Source organism: Salvelinus fontinalis, chromosome 12, assembly GCF_029448725.1.
Source record: "Salvelinus fontinalis isolate EN_2023a chromosome 12, ASM2944872v1, whole genome shotgun sequence".
Classification (NCBI taxonomy): domain Eukaryota; kingdom Metazoa; phylum Chordata; class Actinopteri; order Salmoniformes; family Salmonidae; genus Salvelinus; species Salvelinus fontinalis.
Genome location: NC_074676.1, coordinates 59,485,212 through 59,500,831, shown reverse-complemented (window position 1 = coordinate 59,500,831; position 15,620 = coordinate 59,485,212). Strand labels below are relative to the sequence as shown.

Here is a 15,620-nt window from a genome sequence, read left to right as displayed (position 1 = left end):
CCGCCGACACATCTATTCTATGAGAACATTTCTGAATGGTACTCTGAAGTATCCATCCTATCCACGAAATACTTTGATCTTCAGGGAAACAAAGAGAGAGAGAGACTCGGATGAACTCTCCAGCAGACGGACCGGATTCCAACAGAGATCACGACGACACACTGGGCGTAAATATATAATGATTGCAATTATTACAGAATGAGTGAGCGTTCATGTGCAAAGGATTAGCATTTCAATTAATATAATTATCAACTGTGTAGTGATCCCTTTTGTCTTTCCCGCTCTTTCTCAGTCCACACCCACTTCCCTTTGTGCACCAATCATATCGGCTTAGCCCATTGGGGAATCTTCCCTATCCTTTGTTAGTAACCAATATCAACTATTTGTTTGTTTATGCATTTCTGTGATTAGTTAGTAAATAAATGATTAAGCCATTTGGTGCATGGATGATTCATAGTAAAGGCTGGGTTTGTGCAGATAACCAACAATTTACGACGTTTGGAAAGAGACTGACGTGAGGTAAAGATTAATTAATAGAAGACTAATTGATCAGATATTAAAATATCTGAAGAGTTATATTCGGAAAATTATAACTTTGTAATCTGAAGATTTTCCGTGCTGCCCCGAATTCCTAGTTAATTGCATTGACATGATTAGTTTAATCACGTAATAATAATTACAGGGAATTGATTTGATAAAATTACAGTCTTCACTTTTAATGATGCCAAAGACACGACGAAGTGGAAACAGGAAATAGGATAGGTAATAGACAGTAATATATACTGTATTGTACATATAGGTAGATGTAAAGTGACTAGGAAACAAGATAGATAAGACAGTAATATATACTGTATTGGACATATAGGTAGGGGTAAAGTGACTAGGAAACAAGATAGATAAGACAGTAATATATACTGTATTGGACATATAGGTAGATGTAAAGTGACTAGGAAACAAGATAGATAAGACAGTAATATATACTGTATTGGACATATAGGTAGGGGTAAAGTGACTAGGAAACAAGATAGATAAGACAGTAATATATACTGTATTGGACATATACAGTTGAAGTCAGAAGTTTACATACACTTAGGTTGGAGTCATTAAAACTAGTTATTCAACCACTCCACAAATTTCTTGTTAACAAACTATAGTTTTGGCAACTTGGTTAGGACATCTACTTTGGGCATGACACAAGTAATTTTTCTAACAATTGTTTACAGATGGATTATTTCACTTATAATTCACTGTATCACAATTCCAGTGGGTCAGAAGTTTACATACACTAAATTGACTGTGCCTTTACACAGCTTGGAAAATTCCAGAAAATGATGTCATGGCTTTAGAAGCTTCTGATAGGCTAATTGACATAATTTGAGTCAATTGGAGGTGTACCTGTGGATGTATGTCAAGGCCTACCTTCAAACTCGGTGCCTCTTTGCTTGACATCATGGGGAAATCAAAAGAAATCAGCCAAGGCCTCAGAAAAGAAATTGTAGACCTCCACAAGTCTGGTTCATCCTTGGGAGTAATTTCCAAACGCCTGAAGGTACCACGTTCATCTGTACAAACAATAGTACGCAAGTATAAACACCATGGGACCACACAGCCGTCATACCGCTCAGGAAGGAGACGCGTTCTGTCTCCTAGACATGAATGTACTTTGGTGCAAAAAGTGCAAATCAATCCCAGAACAACAGCAAAGGACCTTTTGAAGATGCTGGAGGAAACAGGTACAAAAGTATCTATATCCACAGTAAAACGAGTCCTATATCAACACAACCTGAAAGGTCGCTCAGCAAGGAAAAAGCCACTGCTCCAAAACTGCCATAAAAAAGCCAGACTATGGTTTGCAACTGCACATGGGGACAAAGATCGTACTTTTTGGAGAAATGTCCCATGGTCTGATGAAACAAAAATAGAACTGTTTGGCCATAATGACCATCGTTATGTTTGGAGGAAAAGGGGGAGGCTTGCAAACCGAAGAACACCATCCCAACCATGAAGCACGGGGGTGGCAGCATCATGTTGTGGGGGTGCTTTGCTGCAGGAGGGACTGGTGCACTTCACAAAACAGATGGCATCATGAGGTAGGAAAATTATGTGGATATATTGAAGCAACATCTAAAGACATCCGTCAGGAAGTTAAAGCTAGGTCGCAAATGGGTCTTCCAAATGGACAATGACCCCAAGCATACTTCCAAAGTTGTGGCAAAATGGCTTAAGGACAACAAAGTCCAGGTATTGGCGTGGCCATCACAAAGCCCTGACATCAATCCCATAGAAAATTTGTGGGCAGAACTGAAAAAGTGTGTGGGAGCAAGGAGGCCTACAAACCTGACTCAGTGACACCAGCTCTGTCAGGAGGAATGGGACAAAATTCACCCAACTTATTGTGGGAGGCTTGTGGAAGGCTACCTGAAACGTTTGACCCAAGTTAAACAATTTAAAGGCAATGCTACCAAATACGAATTGCGTGTATGTAAACTTCTGACCCACTGGGAATGTGAAGAAAGAAATAAAAGCTGAAATATAGAATTCTTTCAACTATTATTCTGACATTTCACATTCTTAAAATAAAGTGGTGATCCTAACTGACCTAAAACAGGGAATTTTTACTTGGATTAAATGTCCGGATTTGTGAAAAACTGAGTTTAAATGTATTTGGCTAAGGTGTATGTAAACTTCCGACTTCAACTGTATATGACCACACCCCCTCCTCTACCAACTCTAGCAGATCTAGAAACATTAGAACAGATCCCTATCAGAGCATAGACTTCTTTAGTCAAGATTCAGTTATAACCAGAATGTCCACCGTGTTGGTTTGAGAAGCCAGAGTTACAATAAAATCAATTTTTGAAATCAAAACTTCTGTTATTTACAGGAATCATTCCGAGGCTGCAGGATTTCAGATCAGACTGAGTTTCAATGATGGCATACCCCGACCCGACCCGACCCGGCCTAACCCGGACGACGCTGGGCCAATTGTGTGCCGCCTTATGGGACTGCCGATCATGGCCGGTTGTGATACAACCTGGGATCGAACCAGGGTCTGTAGTGACACCTCTAGCACTGAGATGCAGTGCCTTAGACCGCCTTGCCACTTTGGAGACCTACTAGACCCCTACTAGAAAATACCACTAGGTTAGCTTGAATTGGTAAAGATACAAGATTGTCGAGAACAAATACCATAGGGTTAGCTTGAATTGGTATAGATACAAGATTGTTTCGAACAGGGATTCACAACCTTTTTTGGTTACTGTACCACCAACTGAATGTTTCTCTGCCCGGAGTACTCCTGATGTACCCCTCATGTGCATTTTACCAGTAACCCTGTGGTCGTGAACCACTGTTCTAGAACTGTACCATTGGGTCGATGCCTTGAGGGAGTTGCAGCCCAGAGAGGATGTGGGTTAAAACATATGATGGTTACTTGTTGTATAATGATAATGCTGATCATTTATAGTTGGGGTACCTAAGAGGGACTTGGGGTGTTGATAAATCAATGTCTCAGACTTGAAATGTGAGGACAGGGTTCAGGACCCAAGATTATTTGGATGGACCCCATCTTCTCTGTAGAATATCTTCTTTTTCCAAAAGGTGTCAAAGTTATCCACAAAAGTAACTCCAACAGAGCTGCAGTAGACCTGTAGCCAGTCGTGTAGCGCCAGTAACCTACTGAATCTTCAAGTACAGGTGATCTCCTCAGCCCTGGCCCTGCTCACCCCACAGAGGGCCAGACTGCTTCTGCTGTCTCCAGAGCACGAAGGCCACTGTTCCCTGGAGGAGAAGTGGTTCAGCACCAACTACAGCTAAGAGCAGGGTTGTGTTGGACATTATATTCAGCCACCTTCAGAAGGATGTTGGATCATTTTTTTTAATAGTATCTCATTCTGTAATGACCATTTACCATGTCATTTTCATGGAAATACATGGTAATGTATATACTTTAAAAGAAAGTGCTGCCCTATTTTTTTGTAAACTTATCCTTGAAGCCCAGTTACAGGGATTGACTGAAATTAGGCCCACAGTCATTGTTATCAATATCTCGTTCCAGAAAATGTTCATTCCATAGATCACTCCACATACTCAGTGACATGATCGTGTGTGTGATGTTAATATGGTGTGTTTGGCCTGGACTGTGTCTGTGACTGAGCCCTATCGGCCCTGATCAGAAGCTGTGCACTGGATAGGAAATGGGGTGCTTTGGGATGTAACCCGAGTGTCCTGTTCCTCTGTCCTGGCAGACCTCAATGAGGAGTGCAAAAAAAGTATGAATGTATGTACTTGTAAGTCGCTCTGGATAAGAGCGTCTGCTAAATGACTTAAATGTAAATGCAAATGCAAATTAAATCCAGTTTCAGCCATTCCAAGTTAGCCACCCTAATGTCATTCGATTCCACATGGATTACAACAGTGACAGCCCCAGTGTTCTGGCGTAAAACGGTATGAAGCAGCCTAGTAATATCCTGTAACCTGAGCCCCGGGATAGCACAAGGTTGTTGCCCTGGGAACCGAGATGTTTCTCACCATAGAGCTGCCGATTTATAACGGCTGGTGAGATGGCAGAGGAGGTCCGGCCGCAAAACCCATTGTGGCTGACTGAGTAGCCGGTGCGTCAGAAACCCTCGAGGTCCGGTGATCCGAGTCCAAGGCAGAATCCAGAGTAGAATCCCCCTGGGAAGAAGTCAGGATAGGGGACGATGACGCTGGAACCTCTGAAGCCAGGATGGCGAAGCTGTTCGACAAATGGATTTTGGTCGGGCCTTCCCTAATGCCGAAGAAGCCCCACTAGCCACTTCCCTCCATTTGGCCTACGGCGGGTGACAGGCGTCCATGGTTGGGCAGCAGGAATGTTGACAGCATCAGCCGCTAAATCCATCACGAGCCACAGTTCTGCTCCAATTTCCAGGAAGTGGGAGATATTGATTACATTGTTGTAAAGATGGGGAGAGGTCTGTCTGTGATGCTCTACTTTAAAAAAACAAGTCCTGCAACCTCTGGTTCTATGGTCAGGAGCTGCAAGAAGGATCTAGTTTAGCGGCAGCTGGTCCAGAACAGAGCAGCATGGTCTGGCCCTTCACGGTTAAGAGGTCTAGCATCGTATCAACAAAATCAGATGTTATTGGTCACAAACACATGGTTAGCAGATGTTAATGGTCACAAACACATGGTTAGCAGATGTTAATGGTCACATACACATGGTTAGCAGATGTTATTGGTCACATGGTTAGCAGATGTTAATGGTCACATGCACATGGTTAGCAGATGTTATTGGTCACATGGTTAGCAGATGTTATTGGTCACATACACATGGTTAGCAGATGTTAATGGTCACAAACACATGGTTAGCAGATGTTAATGGTCACATACACATGGTTAGCAGATGTTATTGGTCACATGGTTAGCAGATGTTATTGGTCACATGGTTAGCAGATGTTAATGGTCACAAACACATGGTTAGCAGATGTTATTGGTCACAAACACATGGTTAGCAGATGTTATTGGTCACAAACACATGGTTAGCAGATGTTATTGGTCACAAACACATGGTTAGCAGATGTTATTGGTCACAAACACATGGTTAGCAGATGTTAATGGTCACAAACACATGGTTAGCAGATGTTAATGGTCACAAACACATGGTTAGCAGATGTTATTGGTCACAAACACATGGTTAGCAGATGTTATTGGTCACAAACACATGGTTAGCAGATGTTATTGGTCACAAACACATGGTTAGCAGATGTTAATGGTCACAAACACATGGTTAGCAGATGTTATTGGTCACAAACACATGGTTAGCAGATGTTATTGGTCACAAACACATGGTTAGCAGATGTTATTGGTCACATGGTTAGCAGATGGTATTGGTCACATGGTTAGCAGATGTTAATGGTCACAAACACATGGTTAGCAGATGTTAATGGTCACAAACACATGGTTAGCAGATGTTAATGGTCACAAACACATGGTTAGCAGATGTTATTGGTCACAAACACATGGTTAGCAGATGTTATTGGTCACAAACACATGGTTAGCATATGTTATTGGTCACATGGTTAGCAGATGTTATTGGTCACATGGTTAGCAGATGTTATTGGTCACATACACATGGTTAGCATATGTTATTGGTCACATGGTTAGCAGATGTTATTGGTCACATACACATGGTTAGCAGGGTTAGCATTGGTAACATACACATGGTTAGGTTATTGGTAAACATAAACTAATTTAAACTAATATTTAAACTATTTTTTCGGAGTGTTTTGTCTGCACAGAACCTTTTGTATTCCTATATTTATTTGAAATGTATGTAGTTCTGTCCTTGAGCTGTTCTTGTCTATTGAAGTTCTGTGTTATGTAATTCTGTATTATGTTTCATGTTTTGTGTGGACCACAGGAAGAGTAGCTGCTGCTTTTGCAACAGTTAATGGGGATCCAAATAAAATCCTAAATACACATGGTATACACCATCCAATGAAATGCTTACTTGCAGGTTCCTTCTTGACAATGCAACAACTACAAGAAATAATAAAATATTTAATATGAACATAAAGTAAATAGCTCAGTAGAATATAAAAAACATTTTAGCATAAGTATAATACAGGAAGGAACAATTTATAGTTCAATATTTACAAGTGTTTTGGGTAAGGGGGTTGCGGGAAAAGTGTTTAGACTGCAGAATTGCGTCTGTCTGTCTGTGTCTTTCTGCCGGTTTCTGTGTGTTTGTGACCAAATGGCCAGTAATGTTTTATATTTTCTCCGAGAGAATGTCCAAGAGAGGCTATACTAACTGTGTTGTTATAAAATGGTCATCATTTAATTAATAGTAATTTTAGAGATAAAGGGAGGCAACCCCTGAGGTAAAATAAGAAAAATAAATAATACAAAATAAAAATATATATTATAAGAATGAGGCAACAAGTGGCCTTCTCACCCGTCGCGACACAATGAGGGAATTCGATTAAGCTGAACTGTGGTGTACCGGGCTATGGCGTGAATCGTCAGAAGCGGTGAGGGAGGAGAGCCTTCTCAAATCGAACAGTGCGCTGCTGGGTCATGTTGTCAAAAACGCAGCATGATGCATCGCTCAGAAACATACATATATTTTCATTAAAATATACTTTTGTTTTCATTGTCTGATAAAAGGTAGATAAAGCATGCTTATCAAAAGCAATAATTTTACATGTGAAAACACAGAATCCGACTCATTACTCTACATACTTAACCTACATCACTTTTGTTTAAACGCGACTTCGCCGCCTGCCAAAACGGGGACCCTGGCAGACTGGCTCATTGCCCGGAGGCAGCCCGGTTCCAAGACGAACGCGAACAACGCTAACCCTGGGAAGGTCCTGGGCATTAATCGAATCCTCTCCATGCTCTTCTGGACGGCAATTTTGACGTTGACGTCAATACAGCAATGGCGGATGCAGTGGAGGAAGTTCTTGAAGGCAGCTGGTAAGATTAAATATAATTATCACTGTTGTCAGAGATACTTATAACATCAGTTGAATCAGTATTTTCATAATACAAAACAATATTTGTTATCTACGTTACATCTGGGAAAGTACGTTGCCGTTCTGGGGTGATGATGGTTTTGGACTATATCGATTAGCTACTAGCCGGAGATCGAGCGATGCTCTACTCTGAAACAGACCAGCTAACGTTAGTTAGCCTAGGTAGACTTTCACAAAAAGTAGCTAGGCAATTCGATAACCATTGTTTGCAATGCTAGCTAGCTACAACAACAATTAGTGTTGTCATTCCTGAGCGACACTGCTGGTATTGTTTAGGATTTTGATGTGTAAATATTGCTAACGTTAGCTAGCTAGCTGTAGACTCGAGAGGTTGTGGCTTAGCTTTCTTTTTCTATTGTCAACAGTAGCAACTCATCCTCTATCATCAAAGTTGTCCTAATGGCTGTGAGGTTCTGGCTGCCCCAGTATCTGTGCGTTATGCCGCGTTCAAAACAACTGGGAACTCGGAAATCTCCGATTTTAGTGCGTTTAAAACAACTGGGAACTAGGGGAAAAAACGAGCTCCGACTGGGAAAATTTGTTTTGAACGTGACGTCGGAAACTCGGGCATCTTTATAGAGCTATGACATTCCAACCTGAAGATCACCGAAGTCATGATTTGCCCTCGGTTATTTCCGAGTTTCTAGTTGGCTTGAAAGCAGCTAGAGATGTCGACGCTGAATGTGTATGACGTGTCTGGTCTCTAACGTCCACGAAGTTCCCGATTCAAACTCCCATTAGACAGCTCTGAGCAACTATCTTAATTTACTCCCATCACGGCTGGTGTGTACTTCCAAAAAAGGTATACATTTTGGGCTTCCGAGTGGCGCAGTGGTCTAAGGCACTGCATCTCAGTGCAAGAGGCGTCACTACAGTCCCTGGTTCGAATCCAGGCTGTATCACATCCGTCCGTGATTGGGCGGCGCACAATTGGCCCAGCATTTTCCGGATTTGGACGGGGTAGGCCATCATTGTAAATAAGAATTGTTCTTAACTGACTTGCCTAGTTAGTTAAAAAAATATACAAATAACCGAAACAATGCCTCTTAAGGACCTCCAATGTATTGACCTGTTGTAGACTTCCGACCTCTGTGGGTGGCAGTAATGAGTGAAGTCTGGCAGTAATCGGAGGTGCCAAAATAGTTAGTTTTTTCGGTTACTTTATACCTTTTTTTGGAAGTACATTCCCGCCGTAATGGGTTCTAAATGAAGATGGTTGCTCAGTGACACTCCATATTTGGTGAATAACGAATGTATTTCTACATTATAATGCATGCAGAACTGTCCAATTGATTTTGATTTGGAGCTTCCTCTGCGTTGCGCCACGTTCAAAACAACTGGGATCTCGGGGAAAAACGAGCCCGACCGGGGGGGGAGAAACGAGCCCGACCGGGGGGGGAGAAACGAGCCCGACCGGGGGGGGGAACGAGCCCGACCGGGGGGGGGGCGAAACGAGCCCGACCGGGGGAAAATTCAACTCGGTCCTCTTTCTAGAGCTCTGAATTCCTAACCTGAAGATCACTGATGTCATGATTTGTCCTCGTAGTTTTCAGAGTTCCCGATTTTGTTTTGAATGCGGCGTTGGAGATCAGACACGTCATACTTATCGTCGACATCTCTAACATGCTGACCACACCGCTCGCGTCGTAAAATAAATGTACCCATGCATGTTATTCAATCATTGCACCCACACTGCTCGTGCTCGTCTGCATAGCCAGGCGCTAAAATAGAACTTGGTTCTATTTGTGATGCTTGATGCGTTACAAGTCCTTCCTCTCCCATCTCCTCATTGGTTTTTAGGAGCATATACCCACGTGGGTGATTGAAAGATGAACTGAGGTCCACACTCCAGTCCAGTTGGTGGTTGTAATACAGCTTAAAGTTGGTTGTCAACCGCCATATAAAGTCCAAAGAAGAAGAAGAAGCCTGAAGGAGGAGCGATTACTTGAAACAAACTCAGTTTACCCTTTTATCTGTGGATTAACTGTCGGAGTAGAGGACCTTGTGCATTTCAGGTAAAATAACAACCCAATGTTTATATCACAGGACTAGCTAGCTAGCTAAATGTCCATGAATGTTTAATGTGTTTCAACCGGTCCACAAATGAATATATTTGGTTCAGAGTTCGTTTTAATATTTCAACCTGCGTGTCCTGATGGCGTCTGGTGTGGGTGGACAACATCAACGTGCGTGTCCTGATGGCGTCTGGTGTGGGTGGACAACATCAACGTGCGTGTCCTGATGGCGTCTGGTGTGGGTGGACAACATCAACGTGCGTGTCCTGATGGCGTCTGGTGTGGGTGGACAACATCAACGTGCGTGTCCTGATGGCGTCTGGTGTGGGTGGACAACATCAACCTGCGTGTCCTGATGGCGTCTGGTGTGGGTGGACAACATCAACGTGCGTGTCCTGATGGCGTCTGGTGTGGGTGGACAACATCAACCTGCGTGTCCTAATCGCGTCTGGTGTGGGTGGACAACATCAACGTGCGTGTCCTGATGGCGTCTGGTGTGGGTGGACAACATCAACCTGCGTGTCCTGATGGCGTCTGGTGTGGGTGGACAACATCAACGTGCGTGTCCTGATGGCGTCTGGTGTGGGTGGACAACATCAACCTGCGTGTCCTGATGGCGTCTGGTGTGGGTGGACAACATCAACGTGCGTGTCCTGATGGCGTCTGGTGTGGGTGGACAACATCAACGTGCGTGTCCTGATGGCGTCTGGTGTGGGTGGACAACATCAACGTGCGTGTCCTGATGGCGTCTGGTGTGGGTGGACAACATCAACCTGCGTGTCCTGATGGCGTCTGGTGTGGGTGGACAACATCAACGTGCGTGTCCTGATGGCGTCTGGTGTGGGTGGACAACATCAACCTGCGTGTCCTGATGGCGTCTGGTGTGGGTGGACAACATCAACCTGCGTGTCCTGATCGCGTCTGGTGTGGGTGGACAACATCAACCTGCGTGTCCTGATCGCGTCTGGTGTGGGTGGACAACATCAACCTGTGTGTCCTGATGGCGTCTGGTGTGGGTGGACAACATCAACCTGCGTGTCCTGATGGCGTCTGGTGTGGGTGGACAACATCAACCTGCGTGTCCTGATGGCGTCTGGTGTGGGTGGACAACATCAACGTGCGTGTCCTGATGGCGTCTGGTGTGGGTGGACAACATCAACCTGTGTGTCCTGATGGCGTCTGGTGTGGGTGGACAACATCAACGTGCGTGTCCTGATGGCGTCTGGTGTGGGTGGACAACATCAACCTGCGTGTCCTGATCGCGTCTGGTGTGGGTGGACAACATCAACGTGCGTGTCCTGATGGCGTCTGGTGTGGGTGGACAACATCAACCTGCGTGTCCTGATGGCGTCTGGTGTGGGTGGACAACATCAACGTGCGTGTCCTGATGGCGTCTGGTGTGGGTGGACAACATCAACCTGCGTGTCCTGATGGCGTCTGGTGTGGGTGGACAACATCAACGTGCGTGTCCTGATGGCGTCTGGTGTGGGTGGACAACATCAACGTGCGTGTCCTGATGGCGTCTGGTGTGGGTGGACAACATCAACCTGCGTGTCCTGATGGCGTCTGGTGTGGGTGGACAACATCAACCTGCGTGTCCTGATGGCGTCTGGTGTGGGTGGACAACATCAACGTGCGTGTCCTGATGGCGTCTGGTGTGGGTGGACAACATCAACCTGCGTGTCCTGATGGCGTCTGGTGTGGGTGGACAACATCAACCTGCGTGTCCTGATCGCGTCTGGTGTGGGTGGACAACATCAACCTGTGTGTCCTGATGGCGTCTGGTGTGGGTGGACAACATCAACCTGTGTGTCCTGATGGCGTCTGGTGTGGGTGGACAACATCAACCTGCGTGTCCTGATCGCGTCTGGTGTGGGTGGACAACATCAACCTGCGTGTCCTGATGGCGTCTGGTGTGGGTGGACAACATCAACGTGCGTGTCCTGATGGCGTCTGGTGTGGGTGGACAACATCAACGTGCGTGTCCTGATGGCGTCTGGTGTGGGTGGACAACATCAACCTGCGTGTCCTGATGGCGTCTGGTGTGGGTGGACAACATCAACGTGCGTGTCCTGATGGCGTCTGGTGTGGGTGGACAACATCAACCTGCGTGTCCTGATGGCGTCTGGTGTGGGTGGACAACATCAACCTGCGTGTCCTGATCGCGTCTGGTGTGGGTGGACAACATCAACCTGTGTGTCCTGATGGCGTCTGGTGTGGGTGGACAACATCAACGTGCGTGTCCTGATGGCGTCTGGTGTGGGTGGACAACATCAACCTGCGTGTCCTGATCGCGTCTGGTGTGGGTGGACAACATCAACCTGCGTGTCCTGATGGCGTCTGGTGTGGGTGGACAACATCAACCTGCGTGTCCTGATGGCGTCTGGTGTGGGTGGACAACATCAACGTGCGTGTCCTGATGGCGTCTGGTGTGGGTGGACAACATCAACCTGCGTGTCCTGATGGCGTCTGGTGTGGGTGGACAACATCAACCTGCGTGTCCTGATGGCGTCTGGTGTGGGTGGACAACATCAACCTGCGTGTCCTGATGGCGTCTGGTGTGGGTGGACAACATCAACCTGCGTGTCCTGATGGCGTCTGGTGTGGGTGGACAACATCAACGTGCGTGTCCTGATGGCGTCTGGTGTGGGTGGACAACATCAACGTGCGTGTCCTGATGGCGTCTGGTGTGGGTGGACAACATCAACGTGCGTGTCCTGATGGCGTCTGGTGTGGGTGGACAACATCAACCTGCGTGTCCTGATGGCGTCTGGTGTGGGTGGACAACATCAACCTGCGTGTCCTGATGGCGTCTGGTGTGGGTGGACAACATCAACGTGCGTGTCCTGATGGCGTCTGGTGTGGGTGGACAACATCAACCTGCGTGTCCTGATCGCGTCTGGTGTGGGTGGACAACATCAACCTGCGTGTCCTGATGGCGTCTGGTGTGGGTGGACAACATCAACCTGCGTGTCCTGATGGCGTCTGGTGTGGGTGGACAACATCAACGTGCGTGTCCTGATGGCGTCTGGTGTGGGTGGACAACATCAACGTGCGTGTCCTGATGGCGTCTGGTGTGGGTGGACAACATCAACCTGCGTGTCCTGATGGCGTCTGGTGTGGGTGGACAACATCAACGTGCGTGTCCTGATGGCGTCTGGTGTGGGTGGACAACATCAACGTGCGTGTCCTGATGGCGTCTGGTGTGGGTGGACAACATCAACCTGCGTGTCCTGATGGCGTCTGGTGTGGGTGGACAACATCAACCTGCGTGTCCTGATGGCGTCTGGTGTGGGTGGACAACATCAACCTGCGTGTCCTGATGGCGTCTGGTGTGGGTGGACAACATCAACCTGTGGTCTGGTCACCGTGTAACGCACAGATACCGGGGAGTGTTTTATGCCTGTTGAGCTGCTCCAGCTAAACACCAGTCAAATCACATTTTTATGCAAGGCGATATGGATCAAATATAATTTCATGATATTTTTTGACGGTATGACAGTATTTTATGTGTTTAAATAATGTTCTAGGTATGCTTTCTGAGTATCTCATGGTCCCAGGCTGGATCAAACATCAATTATAGGGATTTCAATGGGCATTTCTACATTTATACTGTTCAATCCAAATCAAAGCAACAAAAAAAAAATCTGCATTTTCATACATTTCTGCATTCCCTGCACTTATCATTTTCACATTGTACCACGCAGCATGGTATAGGCAAACCATCTAGGACTAGTGAATTGTTGGAATCATGGAAATATAGTGATTATAATTCTATAGTTGGAATGTAGTGGGAGAAGCACCTTGAGTACATTGTTGTTTGCCGTGACAACGAATGAATAAGCCAGTGAGAAATACTTTTTTACGGTAGGAACCAAAGTGTTGGTCAGTGTTTCCAGGCGATCCTAATTATGTTACATTACATGTTTTCTTATGTCATATAGCTAGCTAGCTAACCAACATATATTCATGCTTACCTATTCCTCTCTGATAAGATATTGTTGTACAAAAATGCTTATCTAGGCCTGCACTGGTACCAGGCAGTATTAGCTAACTAGCTACGTACATTTAGCAAGCTAGCTTACCAGCTAACTAGCGATTAGCATTAACACGATTTATGTTTTGCAACACCTTGCTAAGAAAATAAACTAGATGACAGTAGTTGGCAGACCGTAAGATACTCAAACTAATAGTGTGATTATAGAACGCTTGTGGAAAGCAGCAGGTCACCAACATTGTTGCATCCATCTGACCACGCAGAGTGAAGGCAAGAAAGTGCTCCTGACTCTGTGCTCGACTGCTCTCTCCTTGAGCGACGCGGGGCGGGGCTTAGTGTGGTTAGCAGCATGCAGGAGGAGAGGGGGAGAGATGACTCAAGTAGCAAACGGAAGTAAACTATAAAAACTATATGACATTTTAACAAACCAAACGCTAAAATACTGTTATAGAAGGTAAAGTAAAAACGAAAACCGTTTCCTGAATCAATAACGGTATATATTAAAATATGGTGTACTGCTCAGCCCTTACCTGATCAATGGCCTATCATCAGCTTGGTCAGGAATCGGGATTAGTGGAAAGACTTCCTGTTAAATGTGTTCCTTGTCATTATAGTAAAGTGAAGAACATTCCAACAGGCTCCGTATGTGTGTCAACCAGCATACTGCAGGCAAATGATGCCGTTGATTTCCCCCGTTGATAGACGCTGACTACCGTGAGCGCCTATTGATGGAGCTTTCTTCTCCGCAGGGGACTTTAGAACCCAACACTCAACACCCAACATGCATTGCTTGCGGTACGGTTTTGGAAACGTAGTTATCAACCAAAAATAGTTGCCTCAAGCATATTCTCTGGGGTAGCACCATGGTGTAGCCGGAGGACACGCCCGCCGGCATAACTGCTTCCTGTACACTACTGCATGATTGTACACAGGATTGGATTGTGGGTTTACTAACGCCTTAGTTCTAGTTTTGTTGAGTATAACGTTAATATGGTGACAACGTTGTACGCTGTGTAGCGGTTAGCAGTTATGGTACAAAGGTTTGGCTAGGAGAGGCTTTTTTTGCACCTGGTCACAGACAACTTTTGTGCTGTGCACAAGCAAAGGGAAAAGGTGAGCAGAGGAGAGCGCATAGATGTGAGGAGGAATTATACAACACGCAAAGTGATAATGCTGTATGTGGCTGCTATGATCAGGGGTGTACTTATCTGTCGATTGTGTTGCAAAACGTTTGTTAAATGAAAGCAAAGGAAACGGGGATGGACCTGCCAGAATGTGTCCAAAAGAAACACTTGTTCAAACACTTGCTCTAATGATTACACCTCAGATCAGCAAGATGCAGGTATGAGTGTGCAAGGTGGTATTGAATGTGTCACTGTCAACTTGATTACTTCAACTAGTCTCTGGACCTGTGCTATGTTATAATCTTTCATTCGTAGACTAGGTTGTAGCAACCTCAAGATTGGTATAGGGCAAATTTGAGTATCATGTATTAGCCTAAACTGATCACTGATGCATTGAACTGTTACATTGAGCTCAATTACCCCATACCCCTGCACATGGACTCAGTACTGGTACCCCATGTATATAACCATGTTATTACCCCATACCCCTGCACATGGACTCTGTACTGGTACCCCGTGTATTTAGCCATGTTATTACCCCATACCCCTGCACATGGACTCTGTACTGGTACCCCGTGTATATAACCATGTTATTACCCCATACCCCTGCACATGGACTCTGTACTGGTACCCCGTGTATATAACCATGTTATTACCCCATACCCCTGCACATGGACTCTGTACTGGTACCCCGTGTATATAGCCATGTTATTACCCCATACCCCTGCACATCGACTCAGTACTGGTACCCCGTGTATTTAGCCATGTTATTACCCCATACCCCTGCACATGGACTCTGTACTGGTACCCCGTGTATATAACCATGTTATTACCCCATACCCCTGCACATGGACTCTGTACTGGTACCCCGTGTATATAACCATGTTATTACCCCATACCCCTGCACATGGACTCTGTACTGGTACCCCGTGTATATAGCCATGTTATTACCCCATACCCC

General features: G+C 45.4%; 1 protein-coding gene across 3 annotated transcripts in view; it reads left to right on the top strand.

Annotated features, from left to right (window-relative positions):
* Window positions 1-7,372: 7,372 nt before the first annotated feature.
* The window catches only part of tbc1d23 (TBC1 domain family, member 23), a 106,058-nt gene continuing 97,810 nt past the window's right edge, over window positions 7,373-15,620 (top strand). For 2 of the 3 annotated variants that reach the window (XM_055941231.1, XM_055941232.1), the window contains exon 1: window positions 7,374-7,464. In XM_055941231.1, coding sequence (XP_055797206.1) covers window positions 7,427-7,464 — 38 coding nt within the window. In that variant the 5' untranslated portion in view covers window positions 7,374-7,426. Of the gene's footprint in view, window positions 7,465-15,620 lie in introns of all 3 variants that reach the window. The other variant, XM_055941230.1, reaches the window with a different exon arrangement.